The following is a 21,119-nucleotide window of genomic DNA, read 5'->3' on the forward strand; positions in this document are numbered from 1 at the left end:
GCCATCATTAGGGCTATTTCAATGCTGTTCACAGCTGAGCTGTGTAATACACACAACCCATTCTCTTTTCTCGTACAGTCTTTTTTATTCTTCCCTGAAACGAAAGGGTAGCTGGCCTTTTACTAGGTATTATTCATAATGATTGTGTTCATCTCCTCTTAGAAATATCAGGTACTGTGTCAGCTTCACCTTCTGGAAGGACTTCCTTGTGGAGCCTCCTGACCTGCCGTCAGGACTGGCTGTTGCCCCCGAGTCTGGTGCTTGGGGGACCCCGGCCCCCCTTCGCAGTCACCCCAGGGACCCTCCGCCTCTTTTCAGTGTCGGGTCCCCTGCTTCCTTGTATCACAGGGCGTTGCCTTTCTCTGTTGATGCCCTTCTCTTTGGCTGTTTCCCTCTTCTAGTAGCTTCTTGAAAAACAGGTGCTGCTTGGGAGGCAGTTTTTTTGTGGCATTTCTGCATGGCTTGTGGGATCTTTGTTCCCTGACCAGGGATCGAACCCAGGCCCTCAGCAGTGAGAGCACAGAGTCCTAACCACTGGAGGACCAGGGAATTCCTGGGAGGCAAATTTTTTGATGCTTTGTATCTTTGAAAATGTTTCTCCTTGTAGTTTCCTGCCTTTTAAAAGTTGCATTTACAGGTGTTACAGTGAGAGCGCCTTACTGGAAAGGGCAAAGGTTAATGGGTCTGCTTAGTCGCTCCCTAACCCTGAGACAGTAGTCGCCCCTTTCCAGTTGGCTGTGTGCCCAGGTCTGGAGCGAGCTGCTGGCAGCTGGCACTAGGCATTCTCAGCGCCTGGCATAGGGTCTGCCTTTTACAATCAGTACATAAACCTTAAACCAAGAAGCCTCGATTGTAGTCTGGATATTGGAGATGCTTCTCTGGATCTTTCCTAGCTCAGAGAACCCTAAGGCTACTAAGAATCTCTGTTTTGTTCTCCGTGTAGTTGCATATGTTTCAGTAACTGGACGACGATTTGTCGTTGCCCGTCTGCAGGCACTGTGCTGTCCAGCAGCGCAGAGCAGACGCCTGCTGCTCTCTCTGTTCTGCTGGTGCGTACAAAGCTCTCATATATACCCTGATCCTTGGAGCTGGTGCATACGAAGCTCTGACCATATACCCTGATCTTGGAGCAGATCACAAAGCTCTGACTATATACCCTGATCCTTGGAGCAGATCACAGAGCTCTGACTATATACCCTGATCCTTGGAGCAGATCACAGAGCTCTCACTATATACCCTGATCCTTGGAGCAGATCGGAGATACGTCTTAGGGATTGTGTATCAGAGACGTATCCGAAAGCCCCCTGGATGGGTGAGTGTGCTGTCCCGCCGTGTGAGCTCACAGGTCTCTGTCTTGCAGGTGGTCACCATGGGCCTCTTCCGCACGATCGCACTGTTTTACCTTGGAAGTTTCGACAGTATCGTTCGTCGCTGCATGATGCAGAAGGCGAAATTGGAAACTGTAGACAAAACTGCGTAATTCTTACCCCTTGGAAAAAGACTGTCTGAATAATTTACCAGCTTGCTGCTAAGTGGGACACAGTTTTGGGCTTGCAGACATTTATGTCTTGCTTTCTAATCTGTGAGATTGGACCAGTGATCTTCAGAAACCTGGCTGCAAGCAAGGGGATCGCCGTTCAACTCCAGACTATTATTAATACTATGCAAATACGGAGGAGACTACTTGATTCTCTGAGGTGGAGAGGTGATGGTAAGGGAGCTCATTCCATGTGAGCAGGATTCCGGAACGATCACTGAAATGTTTCTTCTATTTTTTTTCCCGTTAGAAATCATGTCCAGAAATGGGTTTCTGGGACCTTTTCTTTTTTTCTCTTTTTTAACTTGGTGTGTTTTATTCCAGATGCATTTTACACATTGCCGTGGGGTATGAATGCATAATAATGTCCCTGACTCACTCTGATGCTGGTGGTCACTGTGGTTTCTTTCTCTTTGATCCCATAAAACTACGTGGGGGATGGGAGAGGACCATACAGAGGAACGAAGGAGATAAATATTTTCCAGTAGGAAAAAACAATGACTTTTTTTGTCTTCTTTAGACTTGAATGCTTAGGGCACATCTCATTTTTCATTCATGGAGAAAGGGAGCCTCCTAAAATATTTTCTGAAGAGGAGTAAAACCTTAGAAGCTTAAAAGTTTACAATTTCTTCAATAGCCATAATGACCTGAAGCTCACCCATTCCATTGTAGTTTCTTATTCTTCCCATGTCTTCCTTTCCAATTTTGCTTAGACTGCTATAATATTTTTATAAAAAAAGAAAAGAGAGAGACCAGTTTTTTTTTCCTTGACTTTAAAAATTAATTAATGAATTTATTAAAGCAAATGAAAAAGTTAGAAAGTGTGACCTTTTTCTCCTCGTAGCGTATATGTAGCTTTTAAAAAAGACTGAAGGGGGACTTTGCCAGTGGTCTAGCGGTTAAGACTGCCCTTCCAATGCAGGGACACAGGTTCGATCCCTGGTCAGGGAACTAAGATCCCACATGCCATGTGGCGCAGCAAACAAACAATGCTGCCAGCACATTTAAGCTGGGTTTCCTGGGATGGCCCTGCGGGTTTCCCCCTTTGTTGTGCCCGTGTGGCGCCGTACACTGATAAATGTTTGTATTGAACCTTCCTTGCACTGCAGAGATAGAGTCCATCTGGCCAAGGTGTATAATCATTTTAATATGCAGCTGAAGCAATACTTTTACGGACCCACCTCCTTATAAAATAAGTTAGAAGATGTAGCCCCTTCCGTTTTCTGCCGGTGTTGGGGCAGGGGGCGCTCCTGCGGAGGCGCCCTCGAGGCGGGCACTGGCAGCAGCCTCAGTTTACTCATTAAGAAAAAACAAGCACGACAGGGCTGCCCGGTGTTGAAGACGCTTGTTTCTGAAATGAAATGATCGCCCTATTCTTTCCATGACTCCACTGACCTTGAGAACATCTACCGCGTGTTAAGCAAGCCAGCCGTGGTCGCTGGCACAGCGCAGGCCTGGACGCGTTTTGCTCCCGGGACGCGGCGCGCTGTCCACTGGCGGATCCGCTGCGAGGCCGGTGAGCCGCAGCCGTGATGCGCTCTGCAGACCTGAGACCCGAGGGCGGCGCTGTCGTTGTGCCGAGCCCCGCGCTCTTGCACACGCCGTGAGCTTATGCATCTCCACATTCCAGTTCCTTTTAGTGAGAAAAGACCACTGCTTTGGAAGAAAACAGCAGTTGTACAAGAGATTAAAGATCTGAACACTAACAAACCTTTTTTACTCTTGAGTTTTTGAACTCTTGACTTTCAAATGACTTAATTTTTACAAAGTAAGATATTTAATGGCTTTTATCCACAGTGTCTTTTTAAAAGACATGAGAATAACACATGTTCAAACACTGACAGAGACAGAAAAATTATTATTTAATATATAAGTTGCTTGGGATGACTTCATTGCAGTCTATCGGGGTGGGTTGAACCCATAAAGTTTTCATGAGTCTTTCAGCCTTCAGGAGCCATCGTCTGCAAACTCTGTTGAGTCATATGGGGCCCCTTCTAAAAGGGAGTAATGACTGTATTTTCCTCATTCCCAGAAAACAGATACAAAGTAAAAGCTGGGTGTTTCTCAATTTTATTCTTATTTCTCATAAGTGTTTCTTGAATGTGGGTATCTTCTACTGATGGTCTATATTAAAGTCTAGTCCAAAATGGTGCATTCTTAAATTAACTATTTTACAGTAGTTATTCAATATACATTTCTCAAGGTATTCTCAGAGAGAGTTCAGTCATTCCAGGTCACCTACTACCTGAACAAATCTAAGAGCCCCTGTTCCACAACAGGGAGATATCCCCAACTGAGATGAAGCTCGAGCATGAGAGCAGATTCGTGGAAATTATAGCATCGGGGAATTATAGCACAAGATTCATGGAAATAGAGCATCTGTCAGAGTTGGCAAAGGTCTACAGTTTTGTAAACAAAAAGGTTTGAAAACTGATGTGTTCCTTTTTTTCTTCCTACACTTGGTGCCATAACGCACTTGATAGCAAAACCTGACTTGAGATTCCTGTAGTTTTTATTTATGTCACACCATGGGCTGATCACTTGTCTGAAGAAATACCAACGGTTTTGATGACAGGGATTGCCCCAGACTCTGTGGAGATGTTTTTTTATAATATCCAGAGTAGACCCCATATTACCTTTTCAAAATGTTAAAGAAAAAAAATTTTTTTTGGATGGGTGATTGTAGACACTTAAGAAGCATCACACAGTGACCTGGATTCATCTAAATCGTGAAACTATTACAAGGCAAATTCTATTTTTTATCTTTTTTGGCTCAATTCTTGTTAAAACCGTTTATTACACTGATTTCTTTTTTGCTCAGAAAGAAGAGAAAGACTGAATCAGACTGCAGATTGTTAGGGAAACTATTGGCTTTTTTTTTTTTTTTTTTTTTTTAAGGATCACATTGATTCAACACTTTCTATTGTGCTCAGAAGTGGGTAAGTCTTACTTGTGACAGAAGAAGTTTAATCATAATTCTGTTGAAAGGTGGATTCTGTGTATGTGACCAACAGTAGCTTATTATGTGAGTTTCAGGTCTGATGTGCCTGCCTCTGCTAGGTTGGGTTGTACTATTTTATTATAATGTATTTGTGAGTATATTTATTTTAATGTTTAACGTTATTCAGCCATTGAAATTGCAAAGTATGTTCAAGGACCCTATGTCATTGAAAAAGGTATAAAAATTCTCATTTATTTTTGCCAAAACAAAGTCAAGAGTGTTGTTCTTTTCTATGTATTTAAAATTTAACGTTGACAGCTGAAAGGAGAAGAAATTAAAAATGCTGTTACTGATGGCCCCTTTACATGAAATTGGATTTGTTTCATTATAAGTCTCTGTTTGGATCCAGTAAACCATTTATTTTTGATTCTTGGAAGTAAAAATTTGACAGACCATTTCTAATGTTAAATGACAAAACCTTTTTCATAATAGTTGCTTTGATTCAAAGAATTGTATGTCTTTGTCTTTTCAGAAGAAGGTAGTCCCATAATAATTTTTTAAAAATGGATTGTATCAACATATTTAATTTTATTATATCATATTACAATTTAAATATCTTAACTTACTTGAGGACACTTAAGCTATTCATACTTTTTAACCTAAAATGTTTTGTATCTTTCTCATTTCCTTAACTTCTTAGTGACTCAGCGTTGAAAAATACCTACTAACCATAATCTTCCATATTCTGGACTAAATCTTGTTTAGTTCAGAGCAGTGATGGCAGATTCGGTATTTTGAAGAGGAGAGACTAGCTTTATATTCTACACTTGCTTGAGGTGAAACTCTAAAGGCATTTTTAAACTGAGGAGCATATGGCTATTTTGATATAGAATAGAACCTGTGTTTGCTACTTTAGAAGCTTTTGTGGCAGAATTGTAACCTAATTTTCATATCTTGTATTTCTGAATCACGACAAAAAATAAATGGGGAACATGCTTTACAGATTTGAAAATGTATTTCTTAGAAATGTGCATTTTTAAAGACACATTTAAGCAAAACACCAGTCTCTTTCGTGATATTATCCTAACCTTACATCTTAAACACTTGACAAGGCTTAATTTTTATCGTTTTTTATGAAGTATTATTTTTACAGTAGATGTTTCGGCCCTTGTTTCAAATATGTTCTGGATTTGTGTGACTCTAGTGTGGGGTATATGAATAAAAAGAAGAAATACGGAATTTAAGAAAATTTCTTAGGTAATTATGTTTCATACACAAATTGATTTTCTGTGCTTTAAGGCTTCATATTCCAACAAGGAAATATCTTCTAGACTCTGAAGGGCACAGAAGAGAGAGATGGGAAAGAACACGCCTTAATATTTCTCGATCCTTAAATAGAAAAATTGTGGTCACATTGAACAGAGATGCCTTGGATGGCTTGATTGGCAAATTGAACCTTTCTTTCAGTTTGAGCCACTTGTATACATAAACGGCATAGGATATGCCCTCTGTAATTTTTATGTTTGGATGTTTAAAAAGGAAATTATTTCTTGACTTCTGTCCCACTCTTGATTTTATACACCCCATTCTCATTCGGCCTGTATTTATCGAATGCCTGTGAGGAGCTTGGTATCCAGGCACCGGCGGTGTGAACAGTACCGTGTAACAGTCTGCCCCTCCCGTGGGGATCCCATTTCTGGTGTGTCCCCCGCTCACCTCTTCATCCCTCTGAAGGCTCTGACCAGTCTTCCTGAGAAAGAGGAACCGCTCCCCATTCCTGTCTTCAGGCTTCTGACCGTTATGCCACCATCGTTTGAATGCCAAGCTCTGTTCTAGGCTGGGAATGGACAGAGGAAAATATGGTCCCTGCCCTCAAATAGTTTATAATCTGGGGCAGGGGGACGCATGTCAGAAATTCCATGGTGGGATTTCCCTGGTGCTCTAGTGGTTAAGACTCCACACTTCCGATGCAAGGGGTGCAGGGTCAATCCCCATCGGGGAACTAAGACCCCACAGTGCTGTGTAGCACTGCAGAAGAAAAAAGAGAGAGTGCCCGGAGATCCGACAATACTAAGGCATCATAACTAACGTTTGGAGATGTAACCCATGCCGGTCCCTGTTGTGAGCGCTTTTTGTCTAACTCGCTTAAACCATACACTAACCCTGCCAGTGGTACCCTTATACCCCTATGTTATAAGTGGGGGCACAGGCACAGAGGTTAAGTAACTAGACCAAGGTCACAGCAGCAAAGCGATGAAGCCTGGATCCAAACGGGTTTCTGACTTGGAGACTCCTGGCCTCCACGTGAAACCTCTTTTAGCGGCACGAGTAGAATCCCTGGACTGTCTGGGACAGGCGGGCAAGGTCACGTGGAAGGAAGAAGCGCTTCAGATCAGCCTTGAGGAATGAATATGAATTTGCCACAAGAAAGCTGGATTCCTTTCAGGGAGACAAGCATATGTGCAAGGAGAAGAGGGGAGAGACCCTGGCGTCTCCCAGAAAGCCCGTGGCGGTAACGCAGCTCCAGGAGAGGGTGAGCGGACTGGGCGGGGGGGCGGTCTCAGGGTGGGGGCTTTGGGGGGAGGTCTCGGGGGGCAGGCTTGGGCCACATCACCCCACGTGGAGGAGCTAAGGCTTCGGCCTCTGAAGACTAACTCTGAGCACAAACAGGGAATGGCTGGAATTTGGAAAGATCATGGCTCTCTGAAATTTAGGGGTTGCTGAGCCCTTGAGCTTTGGAATAAACATTCCTCAGTAGTTTGGGGGAAAAAAGTCAGATACATATTGTTATCGGTTGGCCTGTGTGTCCTTAAAAGATGCTCATGTCCTCATCCTCAGAACCCCTGGACGTGACCTTACTGGGAATGGGGTCCTCACAGACACGACCAAATTAAGGTGAGGCTGCTAGTGCCCTCGTCCGATGACTGGTTACCTCATGAGAATGGGAGAAAGCGAGAAACTGGGAGAAGGCCACGGGAAGACAGTGGCGTGGATAGAAGTACTGCAGTTGCAAGCCAAGGATTGCCAGCCTCCAACGCAAGCTAGGAAGGGGTAGGAAAGATCTTTCCCTAGAGCCTTCAGAGGGAGCATGGCCCTACTGACACCTTGATTTGGGACTTTGAGGCGCCGAAACTGTGGGAGAATAAATTTCTGCTCTAAGTCACCCAGTTAGTGGTCCTTTGTTACTGCAGCCCTAGATAACAAATGGACTAACTTTGCTTTTTCTAAACGTGCTCATCGGTAGTTCATGTCTGGGAGATACTGTGTCTTGTGCTAAAGAGCATAAGAGGGGGCTTGCCTGGTGGTCCAGGGGTTAAGAATCTGCTTGCGCGTGCAGGGGACACCAGTTCGATCCCTGCTCCAGGAGGATCTCATGTGCCCCGAGGCAACTAAACCCCTGTCCCTGAGCCACAGTGCTCCAGAGCCTGGGCGCTGCCACTGCTGACGCCCGAGCACCGAGAGCCCGTGCTCCACAGCAGGAGGAGCCGCTGTGTCCCCAGAAGCCCCTGTGCGTGCAGACCTAGTCCAACAAGGAGTGAAGAGCATAGGGAATAAACATTAGTTATTGTGCATAAGAATATAAATTCTTTGCCTGTTCTCAGTCCTATGGTGTTTCATGTTAATCCAACAAGGGGAGTAAGCATTTGAAAAGTATAAGTTCCTAATCTCAGTTTATTCACTTCAAGTGCCAAGTCATTAATCTGAAAGGAAAAAAATTGCCAGGAGTGAATTTACTGTGCTTTCCTTTGTAAACGTTTGCTGGCTAAATTTGCACAATACAATGATTTACCTGCACTTCACTGCCTGGTTTCAAAAGTTGTTGCTTAATTCCAAACATTTTATTGAGCTTTAGGACCCACTAAAAGTTAGCCAGGTGGGTTTCCTGGTTACATCAGGGCTTGTTGGTTTAGATCTCATAAAAGAGGTTCCTGATGAGGACAGGCATGTACAGAAGAGGGGCTCTGGAGTGTAAATGAGTCAGGAATGCTATTACTGTTACTATACTAACTAATGTGGAATTAGTATTATAACATTATCATGCAGTGTTTGCCACAAAGTATGCAAACCGTCCTAAAGCACATGGCAGTATGTAGCATACGCGTCTATAATGTGTAAGATACTATGTCCGTTACATCTCAGTAAAGCTGGAAACAACGTAGAAATACTCGAAATTGGAAATTAGTCTTTTGGCTTGCTTGTCTATGCCTGTGAGAAGTTAGTTTTTAAGCAGTTCATTTATCTTTTATGCAGGCTCCCTGCTTGTTTTTACTTTCCTTAGTTCATTTTATTTATGGATTTATTTGCACTTGTTTGCCTAACTGGTTTGGGGTCATGTTTTATATTTTTAACTCATTCATCTTGCCTATTAGTTGTCAATTCCCACACAGTTAACACTATCTTTCTATTCTTGCTTTAAATAAAAATTTTAATGGTTTGGAAGAATTTGATACATACCTATATTAAATATTAGTATGTTTAGATTAGAATAATGTCCTTTTGGGTTTCATAAACTTTGGGAACATTTATATTGGTGATGAATAGACAGGGGGAAAAAATGGAAAAAGTGACAGATTTTATTTTCTTGGGCTCCAAAATCACTGTGGATGCTGACTTCAGCCACAAAATTAAAAGACACTTGCTCCCTGGAAGAAAAGCCATGACAAACCTAGACAGAATATTATAAAGCAGAGACATCAGTTTGCTGACAAAGGTCCATGTATTCAAAGCTATGTTTTTTCCAGTAGTCATGTGTGGATGTGAGAGTTGGACTATAAAGAAACCTGAGCACCTAAGAGCTGATGCTTTTGAAGTGTGGTGTTGGAGAAGACTCTTGAGAGTCCCTTGGACTGCAAGGAGATCCAACAATTCCATCCTAAAGGAAATCAGTCCTGAATATTCATTGGAAGGACTGATGCTGAAGCTGAAACTCCAGTACTCTGGCCACCTGATGCAAAGAGCCAACTCATTGGAAAAGATCCTGATGCTGGGAAAGATTGAGGGCCCGAGGAGAAGAGGGTGACAGAGGATGAGATGGTTAGATAGCACCTGTGCTATCTAATGGACATGAGTTTGAGCAAACTCCAGGAGATAGTGAAGAACAGGGAAGCCTGGTGTGCCGCAGTCCATGGGGCGGCAAAGAGTCAGCCATGACTTGGCAACTGAACAACAATATTGGTGATGAGGAGAACTTTGTGAATGATACCATTAAATATCAACCAGCAGGTGGTGAAAACTGGCAATAAAACCCTTTTTGTTTGGCAGATTGGAGAATAAAGAAGGGAAGCACAGGCCTTTGAGACGCTGGATATGCTTTCCATTCCCTGCGTCTTGTCCTTTTCTCTCCTGGTGCAAAGCTGGGAAAAGGACCAACCGTTAGCCCTTAAAAGTGCAGGGCGTCTGGCAAGTGAAATCCCACAGTGCCTGCATTTGGAAGGTTATTGGAAGGCCTCTAGGTTTGTAGGGCTCCTGACTCAGACTGGTGCTCCTCCGACTAGGTCACCAATACTCAAGCAGTTAATTCACACACTTCTGAGGACTGCCTGCCCTGACACTTTTGGTGGAATGTGATAAGCATGCAATCTGAATGGAGGAGTGGTTTCACTATTTTGATTGAAGGAGTACCCAGAACATTCCTAGGAAATATTTAGCCTTAGTCAAGATTAATGCAGACCTGTCCTGAGAATGTTGGATTATGATCAAGGTGCCACTTAAGTGTGGAAGAATCATCTGTGGAGTAAAGGAGAGAAGGAGGCAGGCTTTCCTTCACTCGGAATGGGCTCTGTTTCCTTCTGGTCTCCCCCCTGGCAGGAGGACAGCCTGGTTCCAGCTCTGGCCTCTCGTTTCCTCACTCGCATGCTAGGTCGCAAGCACTGAGGCTTTCAGTTCCTCCTAAGTAACTTCAGGAGTTAAGGCAAGTTCTGAGAAGACCCCTAACCAGGACGGGTGGCCTCAGCTTGGCTTTCCTCTGTTTCTGCGAGAACAGATCCCCGGGCCACCGCGCTTCGTCGTCACTGCCGTGGAGAAAAGGTGACGGTCCCAGCAGCTGGAAGCAGGAAGGGCCATCTTCCTTCACTCCTTGCCTGGATAAGACATTTGTACCAGGTACACACTCCTACAGGCAAGAGGTGGGCTGGCATGTTGGCTGACTGGCTTTGATAAATGAAGAAATGAAAATAATTTGCTGTGCTTATTTTACCAAAGAATGAACATGTTGATTTTAGTCTAGGAAGGAGACCAAATACAGTGTGAGAAGGTACGTGTAGACAGGGCAGTAGTTGATCCTTGTATTTCTAAGCCCACAACAAACCAGACTCCCGGTAAGTTTTACTTGAGCCCTATCAGGTGTGAGTCACTCAGTGGTGTGTGCGCGACTCTTTGCGACCCCATGGACTGTAGGCCGCTAGGCTCCTCTGTCCATGGAATTCTCTAGGCAAGAATACTGGAGTGGGTAACCATTCCCTTTTCCATGGGATCTACCTGACCCAGGGATGGAACCCTGGTCTCCCTGCGTTGCAGGCAGATTCTTTACCGTCTGAGCCACCAGGGAAGCCCAATTAACTAAGCCGCCATGCTATTAGTAAACAATTTTTTCCCTGGCACTTTGTCAAAGACTTTTAGAAATAAAAATAAGCACATGCAACTTGTCTGCCCTCTGTGCTTTTTTTCTGGAGGCCATTTGTACTGATGAATTTTTAAAAATGTTTACGTATATAACATATATATGAATGTGTATAAAAATATTAAAAATGTGTACACATATGTGTATATATAGGTTGGTGTATGTATCGATAACTCGAGAAGGTGCGGACGTCTAGAACTGAGTGCTGGACAACCGCGGAGGCCTTTAGAAACCCACCTGCCCTGACTGTGGGGCTGCGGGCCTGAAATTGCCCCGTAGGCCCCACGGCTCCTAATAACCCAGGGCCGAAATGGTTGGGAGCGAGGAAAAAAGAATCTGCCTGCAATGCAGGAGACCTGGGTTGGATCCCTGGGTCAGGGAGATCCCCTGGAGAAGGGACAGTCTTGTTGCCCGGAGAATCCCATGGACAGGGGAGCCCGCGGGCCGCAGTCCCTGGGATCGCAGAGCCCTCCGCCACCACTCGCACCGGACAGCGCTCGGCCGCCCGGGCCGTCCGTCCGCGGGCCCCGGGAGCCGCGTCTAGCCTGGGCCCGGGTGGGGTCTCCGAAGCGCGCGCTCTGCGTGGACAGCCAGGAAGCAGCTGGAAGGAAACGCGAGGCTCGGGGCTTCCCTCGCCGAGGCGCGCGCGGCGTGGCCTCTCTTCTCGGGAGGCCGGCGCCGAAGCCCCTGCTCGGGGTCAGCATCGGCCGAGTGTGGACACCCGGGGTGCGGACGCGCGCGCCCGCCACGCGCGCGCCCGCGGCTAGAAAGGGTCCAAGCGACTCCCGGCGCCGGTTTTCTCGGTGTCTCCCCCCTCCCCGCCTCTGCCCCCGGCAGCCGACCCCGGCCGCGGGCGGTTCCCCGGGCGCCCCCGGCCCCTCGCGGGCCCCGGAGACCCCTCGCGCGCGCCCGGCCGCCGCAGGCCCGAGGAGGCCCCTCGCGCGCCCACCGCGCCGCCCGCGCCCCCCACCCCGGCCGGGCGCGCGGAGCGGGCGGGGCGTCCCGGACCCCGCCATTCCCGCGGCCCCCGCCCGCAGAGCCCCCGGCGGGGCGCGCGCTCCGCGCCGGCCGCGGCGCCTTTAACCCGGCCGGGGGGGCGGCTCCGGGGAGGGCCCGTCCTTTCTTCTTTTTTTGAATGAACCGTGTGACGCACGCACAGGAAACCGGGCGGTTCGAGCGGAGAATGAAGTCAGAGGCCGGGCCCCCCGCGCCGCCCCCTTCCTCCCGCCGCCCCGCCCCGCGCCCGGTTCCCCCGCCGCCGCGAAGGTGCGGGCGCCGGGCCCCCCCGGGCGGCGTCCTCGGCCGGAGCGCGCGGCGCGGGGGCGGGGAGAGGGTGCGCGGCCCGGAGGCGGGGTGCGCCGGTGGGGTGCAGCGGAAGAGGGGTCCGGGGGGGAGAACTTCGTAGCAGTCATCCCTTTTTAGGAAAAGAGGGGGAAAAAAAATAAAGCCCTCCCCCGCCAGCGCCGCCTCCCACCCTCGCTGCACCACACACAGCGCGGGCTCCTCGCGCTCGGCACCGCGGGGCCGGCGCGGCCAGCCTGCGTCTATCGGCAGCTCTTCGGAAAATGCATTGGCCGTTCGGAGTTTGATCCGGAGAGGATCCCCGCCCGCGTCCGCGGCTCGCCCGCCGACTCCGGCCCGGTGTTCTCTCCCCGGGGAGGCGTGAGGCGGCCCCGCGGACACAGATCCATGTGTGTGCCCGCGCGTGTGTGCGCGCGTGAAAATTGCCGAGAAGGGGAAAATCACAGGACTTCTGCAAATACCGACTGAGAAATGGTAATTCATCCGCCGCCGCCGCTGCCTTCCGTTTGCTCGTGCTCTTGAGATCTCCGGTTGGGATTCCTACAGATTGACATTTCTGTGAAGAAGTCTAGGAATCAAACTGGAAATTCTCCTAATTTTTTGCACCCCCCTCCCCCAACTCCTGATTCATTTGGAAGTTTTCAGAGCAGCTCTAACTGGAGAGTTCTGAAGATTGAGGGAATCTTTTTGCCTTTTCATTTGTTTTCACAAAAAAGGAAACTTCACAGAGGATCATGCTGTCCTTAAAAAATACAAGTAAGTTCTTTGCACAGGAAATTGGTTTAATGTAACTGTCAATGGGAACCTTTGCGATTTTCACTTTAAGTGCATTGGAGTAAGTTTAATTTCCAGGCAGTTTAATATATTCTTCTCAGCGTGTAACTTGTAGTGTGTGTGCCCTGCTTTCAACCTGCGTATAGAGGGAAACGCACCTGATTTTGACTGATTCGTTTTTTAACCTTTCAGCATCACGGAGGAGGTAGACTGATATTAACAGTAATTAATAATGTGCCTCATGAACTAAAAATCCAAAAGGAATTTAAATAAAAATTTCCTGCATCTCATGCCAAGAGGGAAACACCAGAATCAAGTGTTCCGCGTGATTGAAGACACCCCCTCATCCAGGAATGCAAAGCACATCCAATGAAATAGCTGGATTATAACTCTTCACCCCTCTTGCGGGGCCGTGGGGCGGGCAGCGGGGGGCGAGAGGTGCTGTGGGGACCCGGCTGCCCTTTCGCGGCGGAAGGATGGCGCACGCGGGGGGAACAGGCTACGATAACCGAGAGATCGTGATGAAGTACATCCACTATAAGCTGTCGCAGCGGGGCTACGAGTGGGATGCCGGAGACGCGGGCGCCGCGCCCCCCGGGGCCGCTCCCGCGCCGGGCATCCTGTCCTCCCAGCCGGGCCGCACACCCGCGCCCTCCAGGACCTCCCCGCCGCCGCCCCCGGCCGCCGCCGCCGGGCCTGCGCCCAGCCCGGTGCCACCTGTGGTCCACCTGACCCTGCGCCAGGCCGGCGATGACTTCTCTCGGCGCTACCGCCGCGACTTCGCCGAGATGTCCAGCCAGCTGCACCTGACGCCCTTCACCGCGAGGGGACGCTTCGCCACGGTGGTGGAGGAGCTCTTCAGGGACGGGGTGAACTGGGGGCGCATCGTGGCCTTCTTTGAGTTCGGAGGGGTCATGTGTGTGGAGAGCGTCAACCGGGAGATGTCGCCCCTGGTGGACAGCATCGCCCTGTGGATGACCGAGTACCTGAACCGGCACCTGCACACCTGGATCCAGGACAACGGAGGCTGGGTAGGTGCTCGTCTGGATGTGAGTCTGAGCGGGACACCTCGGGTCCCAGTGCGGTCCGAGTGGTGGGGTGTGGCTGGGCCCAGGGTCAAGGGCAGGCCAGTGGAGTAAAACCAGGTGTGTGGCCTCCCTTTCTCTTCCCCTGCAGAGAGCTCTCCCTGCCAACCCTACCGTGATCACTCCTTCCCTGGAGACATTGCTTCCCTTGAGCCAGCCACTGAGGTCCAAAGATCCAGTCTTTGCTGCTCAGTAGAATTTGGGGATAAAGGGCATCCCTTCAAGGTTTCCGAAACTTGGGGATCCAGGGATCCCCATGATCACAGTACCTGGTGGAGTAGCTTATTGAAAAGGAGCATTTCAGGGACAACTCATAAACTGGACGCCAGGCTGAGTCCTGACTATCTGCATCAGAAATAAGCTCCCCTGGGGGTTTCTGCTTTGTCCTAAGATTTGAAAACCACTGGATTAGAAGAGCAGACTCCTCTAGAGGCCCAGGGGCCTGCCTTCTCTGACTCACTTGGTAAAATCTACCCAAAGAGGAAAACCATTGTAGCCCCTTTCCCTAGAAAACTTGGATGATTGTGAACAGGTAAGTTGACTTCCAGAGTCTGTTGACACTGACCTCCAATTTGTGGCACGTTCATAGCGGGCATGACCTTGTGTCTTGAAGAACCCTGGGCTATGGGTGTTTGTTGCATCTCTGACAGATTTCGCATTGGCCGCCTACCTTGTGTTCTGTTTCTATAATGTGTGTATGATTTAGAAGTTTGCTGGAATTTTTAGAATATTTTATTTTCCACGCTGACCTACAATGCACATCGTTTGGTGGGATACTGTGCTGGGCAAACTTGCGTCCAGAGTATCTCTATAAAGATAGAAGAACTGATTTTTAGCTGTGGATTCTCACGCTGCGATTTTAGTTGAGTGATTGATGCTTGTATTTTTGAAGAACATCTGTGAGTTGTGTTTTTCCCCTGGTCCTCTTGTGCTGGACAGAGTCTCCGTCATGTCACCATTAAGTTCTTTTTGTGAAAGTGATTCTTTGGGGGAGGAGTACAGCTCCTAAGACTGAAGAAGTGTCATTGACATCTATCCTTCATATCTGAAATGATTAATTTGTGAAAGAGTAAAAGAGGAATAACTCTGGTTCAAGTTTTTGCAGACTTTTTGTTTTAATCTGACTAGCTATCTTTGAAGCCATTCAGTGCTTCCTTTTACAGTCTCCAGGAGGATTACTGCTATTACTATTGTATAGGACCTAACAGGAGCAAAAATCTTAGGAGTCACTACACGTGGGTTTGATTTCAAGAAGCACATTACATATTTTATACAGCTTACAAAGTGTGCTAGTATGAGGGGGCTGAAAAGAGAAGAGTCCAAGAAAAGTAGGTGACTGACATGAACACCTGACCCCACGCGACCAAAGTTGACGAAACATTGATGCCACTGTTTGGTGTTTGAAAGTGAAATACCTATTTAATCTCTGAAATTTGTTAATAAATGCTTTTTGTGAATTGTTTGTTTCTTTGAGATCCCAAATTATCAGATCTTTAGTAATTCTGGAAGAGTTCTGTAGAAGGTGTAAGGAATATTTTTGTTAAATGTTTGATTAAGTAGGTGGTTTTGTTTTTAACCACTATAACCAAAGAGGTAGGGACTTCCAGACGCCAAAAGGATCATTTTGAGACCAAAGTAAAACTAACTGAACAGTTTGACTATTACATAACTTTTGTGAAAAAATATTAAAAAATGTTTCTTTCTAGTTGAAAGAAAGCCAAGGTGGTAACTGTCATGTGTCAAGTAATTCAATAAAAAGATGGGAAACGGAGACATATGTTCATGATAGAAATTAAGATGTAATCTTGATCTTTGTTGTCAAATTGTGGTACATTAACATCTCATACAATTGAATTTTCTTTTTAAGTGAAGGCCCGCTCGTTCCTCCTTTCAAAATAGAATTTTCTTAGTAGAGCCTATCTTTGTGGTCAACAGGTATCTGAGGTTGATAAATGTAGAGGCTACATTTTATGATGCCAAACCACAATGACGTACCATAGAACATGATAAACTTTTTCTTGACAAAACCTCTTATAGTAAAAATAAATCATATAGAAGCACAAATTGCTGATGATGAAATGTGTAGCGTTCAGGACAACATAGAGATGGATGGCTAAATAGGAAAACAAAGGACTTTGGAAGAAAAAAGTGTGAGGAAATGCTATCATAAATGGACACTTTGGAATAATAAAAGAGGTAGTATTATTTGAGAAGTATGTTTGGGAGACTGATTTACATGTCCTTTCCAAAGATGCATTATGAACCTAAATTTTTATTTTGAGTATTTGGCATCCAGACAGATTTTCCTCCCAATTTGCACCAATCAGAGTTGCTTCTCTCATAACACGTGTTATGGTACAGCATAAAGGACTCGGTGAGGATGAGCAAGTTTCAGAGGAGAGCTGGCACATTCTCTTGACGTTGGACAGTAACTTGCGCTGCTTACAGGACTCAGTGGATCAGCCCATCTGCTGAGTCTGTTCTGATGGGGGCTTTAGACTCGAAGTCACACTTGTTCTTTGCTGCTGCTGCTTCGGAGGCTGAGGGAGAACGGTTTGCATTCCATGCTCCGTAAGCTGCAGAAGGCAGGGCCTGGGATGGTAAGTGTCTGAGAGGTGGTCTCAGAAGTCTGCACGTCACACAAACAATGGAGAAGAGACTGGCTGTGGAGTGGACGGGGCTCTATCCCTGAGTCTGAATAAACATCCAGAGGGAGCAGGAGGCAGAGCAGCGACACAGCAGTGGTTCTAGGGAGCGTCTGAGACCCGCCTCCCGCATGTGGGAGCTCGCGGGCGCCCCGGGAGCGTCTTGGAGGAGCGGCGCCTCAGGTCCCACCCAGAGCCTCTGAGTCAGAGCCTGTGGTTCGCACGTCTACAGGTGTTGGGGTGCACGGGGGGTTAGAGGTGCCGGCTACCATCACCGAGCACTGATTCCCGTGACGTCTTTTAGGAAAAATGGGAATCCGGGAGGGGTCCTGCAGCGTCCCCTTCCAGTGGCCTCCTGGGATCCGTGGTGGTACCTAGGATGCCAAGCACATCCCAGGTATCTGCTAGATGGGCTGAGCTTTGGAGGAGAGAGGCTGGAATGCTATAGAGACAGGAGTGGAATGATCACAAGCTCTGACCTCTCAAGGATGTTTTCCGTGGTAACTATACAATCTGTGGGCCTTCCTTGGTGGCTCGGCGGTAAAGAATCCACCTGCAGTGCAGGAGACAAGGGTTCCGTCCCTGAGTCAGGAAGATCCCCTGGAGGAGGGCATGGCAACCCACTCCAGTCCTGGCGGGCTACAGTCCATAGGGTCAAAGAGAGTTGGACACGAATGAAGCAGCTGAGCACAGGACAATATGTACCGGCACTGGGGGCCCTGTTAAAGTGAGATAGCTTTCCCACTCCAGTTCAAGACAGGAAACTTAACTCTTAATGGCTATATTCAGCATTGCTTTATCCCCTTGTAACTCAGTTCAAATTTCTGTAGATGAGTTTAGGGGCCCTGGGACCACTTCACAGCCAAGGTGGCTTTTGCAAGCACAGGCTTGAGATGTAGGCAAGTTTATGGTGAACAGTGCGCTCTGAACTGAGAAACATGACCTTTTGCTTCATGTCTTAGGAGAGCGGGAGACGTCTGACAACTGCAAGGAAAAGATGCTTTGATAGGCGACTGGCTTCCTTCTGTTGAGATGGTGGGGCAGCTTTTGTGTGCTCATGTTTTGGTCTCTGTGGTTTAGGAAGACAGGAACTTGCTTCTCCACATCCAGTAGAGGTTGGCTTCCTTTTTATTAGTTGGTCAGCAAGCAGTTTCTCTTTTCTGCACATAGTCCACATCCACTCAAACACTTGAGTAGCTGGAAAGCAAGACCGTTCTCAGGCCAGTGAACAAAATACACGAGAAAGCATCGCTTTCAGTGGTTGAGCATTAGCTGCTTAAGGCCAGTTTTGGCAGCAAAATGATAGGGTTAAAAATAGCCCAAAGACGATCCGGTCTTAGATAATATATTTAATGATGAACTTTCCTTGGGAAAGTGCATCTTTCTGCCTGCGAAGAATCATATGACCCCTTTCAATAATTTATTTTGTAGAGAAAAGATACATTAGGGCTCCTAGAGTTTGCAGTCATGTGCTGTTGAGCAATCACATTTGGGGACTTTTGTAAAATTTGACAGTTCACTCAGTTCTCTTTTCTGTTTTAGGGCTTTTGTTGCTGTTTAATGTCAGTCGAAAACATGGCTTTCTTCTGTGCATCCTGTTACTTTTAGCTGTGCTTTCTAGTGAGAACAGATAGATCTTTTTAGCAATCCTTGGTTGAACTGGTACATTTCAGAGTTGCTAAATGTCATTAGGCCACATAGTAGACCAGGTAAGAGAAAGCCACATTTTTTTTTTTTTTTAAGCCAAACTCTTATAGTTTATCTCTCCTCCCAGTCCTAGTCAGCTTTTTGGAGGCTGATAAACCCACTCATAAAGCAGGTGTGTGGGTACTGTGTGTATTAATAGCAACCTGTCCCACTCAGCACACCGCCACGCCCACTGCCGAGGTCGTCCGTCGAGTCTTCGCAGGAGCAGTATTTCAGCAGTGGTGCGGCATTTGTGCTAGAAAAACAACACTGTCTTTGTAGTGCACGAGTGAAAAGGTTTTTTTACCCCCAGAGATATATTGTGTTTGAGGTTCAAAGGTCCTGTTAAACCTTTTTAAAGTCATCTAATAGCGCCTGACTCAGGTATGGCGGTAACCTCGCACGCTGGTCCCCCTTCCCCCAGCTTCATACAGGGGACCACTCGGAGAAGTGAGCCCAGCACGGGGCTCTTCTTTCATCCCTCTTGGTTTGATTCAAACCAAGTGAGTGTGTGAGGTTGAAACAGGATTAAGGATGAAAGTTAGCCGAGGACAGGGATGCTTATTCAGCAGACCTGACTGCACGTCCCCTCTGTGCCAGTCCTGGGTCAGGTCGGGCTGAGTCCCCTCTGTGCCCGGTCCTGGGTCAGGTCAGGGTTCAGGGAGGAGGGCGTTTTCCCTGGCCTGGTTGCCGTCACGGGCTGGGGCTGGAGATGTCGTGAATTCTGTTGCCACCAGCCCAATGAGATGATTCTAAACTCTCAGATTTAGAGGGAAAAAAAAAAGCTAGTATGTGTTATTTTGCATACACTTCAGTATTTGTCTGAAAAAGTTATTTCTAACCATATGGCTATTCATGTGTGCATTAGGCCTGATTTAACTAGGAGAGGAATATAGATAATTTGAAAAAATACTGTGTTACACAGACATGTGCTTAAGAGAACTGAAAGGCAAGGGGAGTTCCCTTGTTAAATATTTACCCATTAGGCGCTGTTTATACATATTATGAAGACTTAATAAACACTAGTCTGCAGTTTTTAAAGTATTTCATTAATTCTTTTTCAGTAAGAGACAGTCAAGCTCTGATGAAGATGGTTGGAATAGATTAATTTGAAGAACTATCTTTCTTAAATCGTTCTGGTATGCAGAAAAGTCAGAGTCGATTTGAACCAAAACAGGGGAGAGATGAAAATAAAAGCTTTTGTTTTGGCTTGGTTTTAGATTCTAGTCCTATTTCTGTTTGTTAAGAGGCTTCTCTTCCAAAACTCTACATACAGAAATTCCTAGTCCACTGTGACATTCCTGTTCCTGAAGAGCAGGTGTTTACCATCTAACATCTTTTATTCGTGGTCCTCTTTCTTTAATGAAGGTTGTAAAACTTTCGAAATCACGACAAAGCCATTTTCGTTTCTAAAAGTATTTTTGTAGATTGCTGCTTGTTCTGATCTGCTCGATTCTGTAGTGCCAACATGATTTCTCTGCTCTTTATTTGTCAGACAAAAGATAAACCCAGCTGTCCTTCCGTGAGCATGGTGACCGGGTGTTTGTTTCTCTCTCTCCAGAGCCACATGGGCTTTCTCATCAGGACCTACCCCCCTCCACCCTGCACCAACCTCCATCACTGACCCCTACCTGCCCATCATCCCACGCTGGGGGACCTGCAAGGTCAGCTCCTTGTGAGCCTCTAGCACGTGAAGGGTGGGCTCACCTGAAGGAAAGAGCACTGTGTCTGGATAGCAAGGGAGAGGGGCAGGAAAGGGGTCTGTCCAGGCTGGAATATCTGAACCCCATCTGCATTCTCGCCACAAGCAGCCAGGCAAGGAAAAATTCTGTGATCAGATATGATGGCTTTCCCTCCAAAGACCATAAATTCCAACCCTGTGCAGGAAAAAGATAGGATCTGCTGGAAGAGTCTACTGGCTCCGATCTCTGCAGTGGGAGACTAGAGTGGGGCTGATACTCTAGCCTGAGATGAAGTTTCACTAACTCAACGCAGCTAAAATAGCTTATACTGAAGACTACTTCCCCAAACACCCTCTTAAGCATGTTAGAAAGGGAATCTCCCTGCCATGCTGGCGTGGCCATTGGTAGCAGTTATAAATGCACTAAGGGCTACTTGGCTGATTTTCTCAGGCGATGGACCAGGTTCTATGAGAAAGTTCCCTGATATTTCCATTCTGCTCCTTGTTATGCCTTCAGAATTTCAGAGATCGAGCCACATTCCATTTTCAGTTAATAATCAGCTCATCTGTGCTCTGGAGCTTCAGCATAACGAGTCAGCTTATGACCAACCCCCTCACCTCTCTATTCCTGGGTCCTAAAACCGACCCAAGGATCCGTGGTATCAAGTGAAGCTGAAATTTCTCCTAAAACCGACCCAAGGATCCGTGGTATCAAGTGAAGCTGAAATTTTTCCTAAAACCGACCCAAGGATCCGTGGTGTCAAGTGAAGCTGAGATTTTCCAAGGGAGATTTTACCGTTGAGAACAATACATCTTTAATGTGACAGTCCCAATTCCTGCATTTCTGTA

General features: G+C 47.0%; 2 protein-coding genes across 7 annotated transcripts in view; both read left to right on the plus strand.

Annotated features, from left to right (window-relative positions):
* KDSR (3-ketodihydrosphingosine reductase) overlaps positions 1–5,480 on the plus strand; it is a 41,398-nt gene extending 35,918 nt beyond the window's left edge. For both annotated transcript variants that reach the window (XM_025273633.3, XM_025273632.3), the window contains one exon: positions 1,361–5,480. In XM_025273633.3, coding sequence (XP_025129418.3) covers positions 1,361–1,480 — 120 coding nt within the window. In that variant the 3' untranslated portion in view covers positions 1,481–5,480. The remainder of the gene's footprint in view (positions 1–1,360) is intronic.
* A 6,877-nt stretch (positions 5,481–12,357) lies between these two features.
* Positions 12,358–21,119, plus strand: part of BCL2 (BCL2 apoptosis regulator) — a 195,160-nt gene continuing 186,398 nt past the window's right edge. For 2 of the 5 annotated variants that reach the window (XM_044934620.2, XM_025273634.3), the window contains exon 1: positions 12,361–14,204. In XM_044934620.2, the coding sequence (XP_044790555.1) occupies positions 13,650–14,204 (555 nt within the window). In that variant the 5' untranslated portion in view covers positions 12,361–13,649. Of the gene's footprint in view, positions 14,205–21,119 lie in introns of all 5 variants that reach the window. The other 3 variants (XM_025273635.3, XM_025273636.3, XM_006064567.4) reach the window with 3 other exon arrangements.

The sequence above is a fragment of the Bubalus bubalis genome, chromosome 22, assembly GCF_019923935.1.
Source record: "Bubalus bubalis isolate 160015118507 breed Murrah chromosome 22, NDDB_SH_1, whole genome shotgun sequence".
NCBI classification, from domain to species: Eukaryota; Metazoa; Chordata; class Mammalia; order Artiodactyla; family Bovidae; genus Bubalus; species Bubalus bubalis.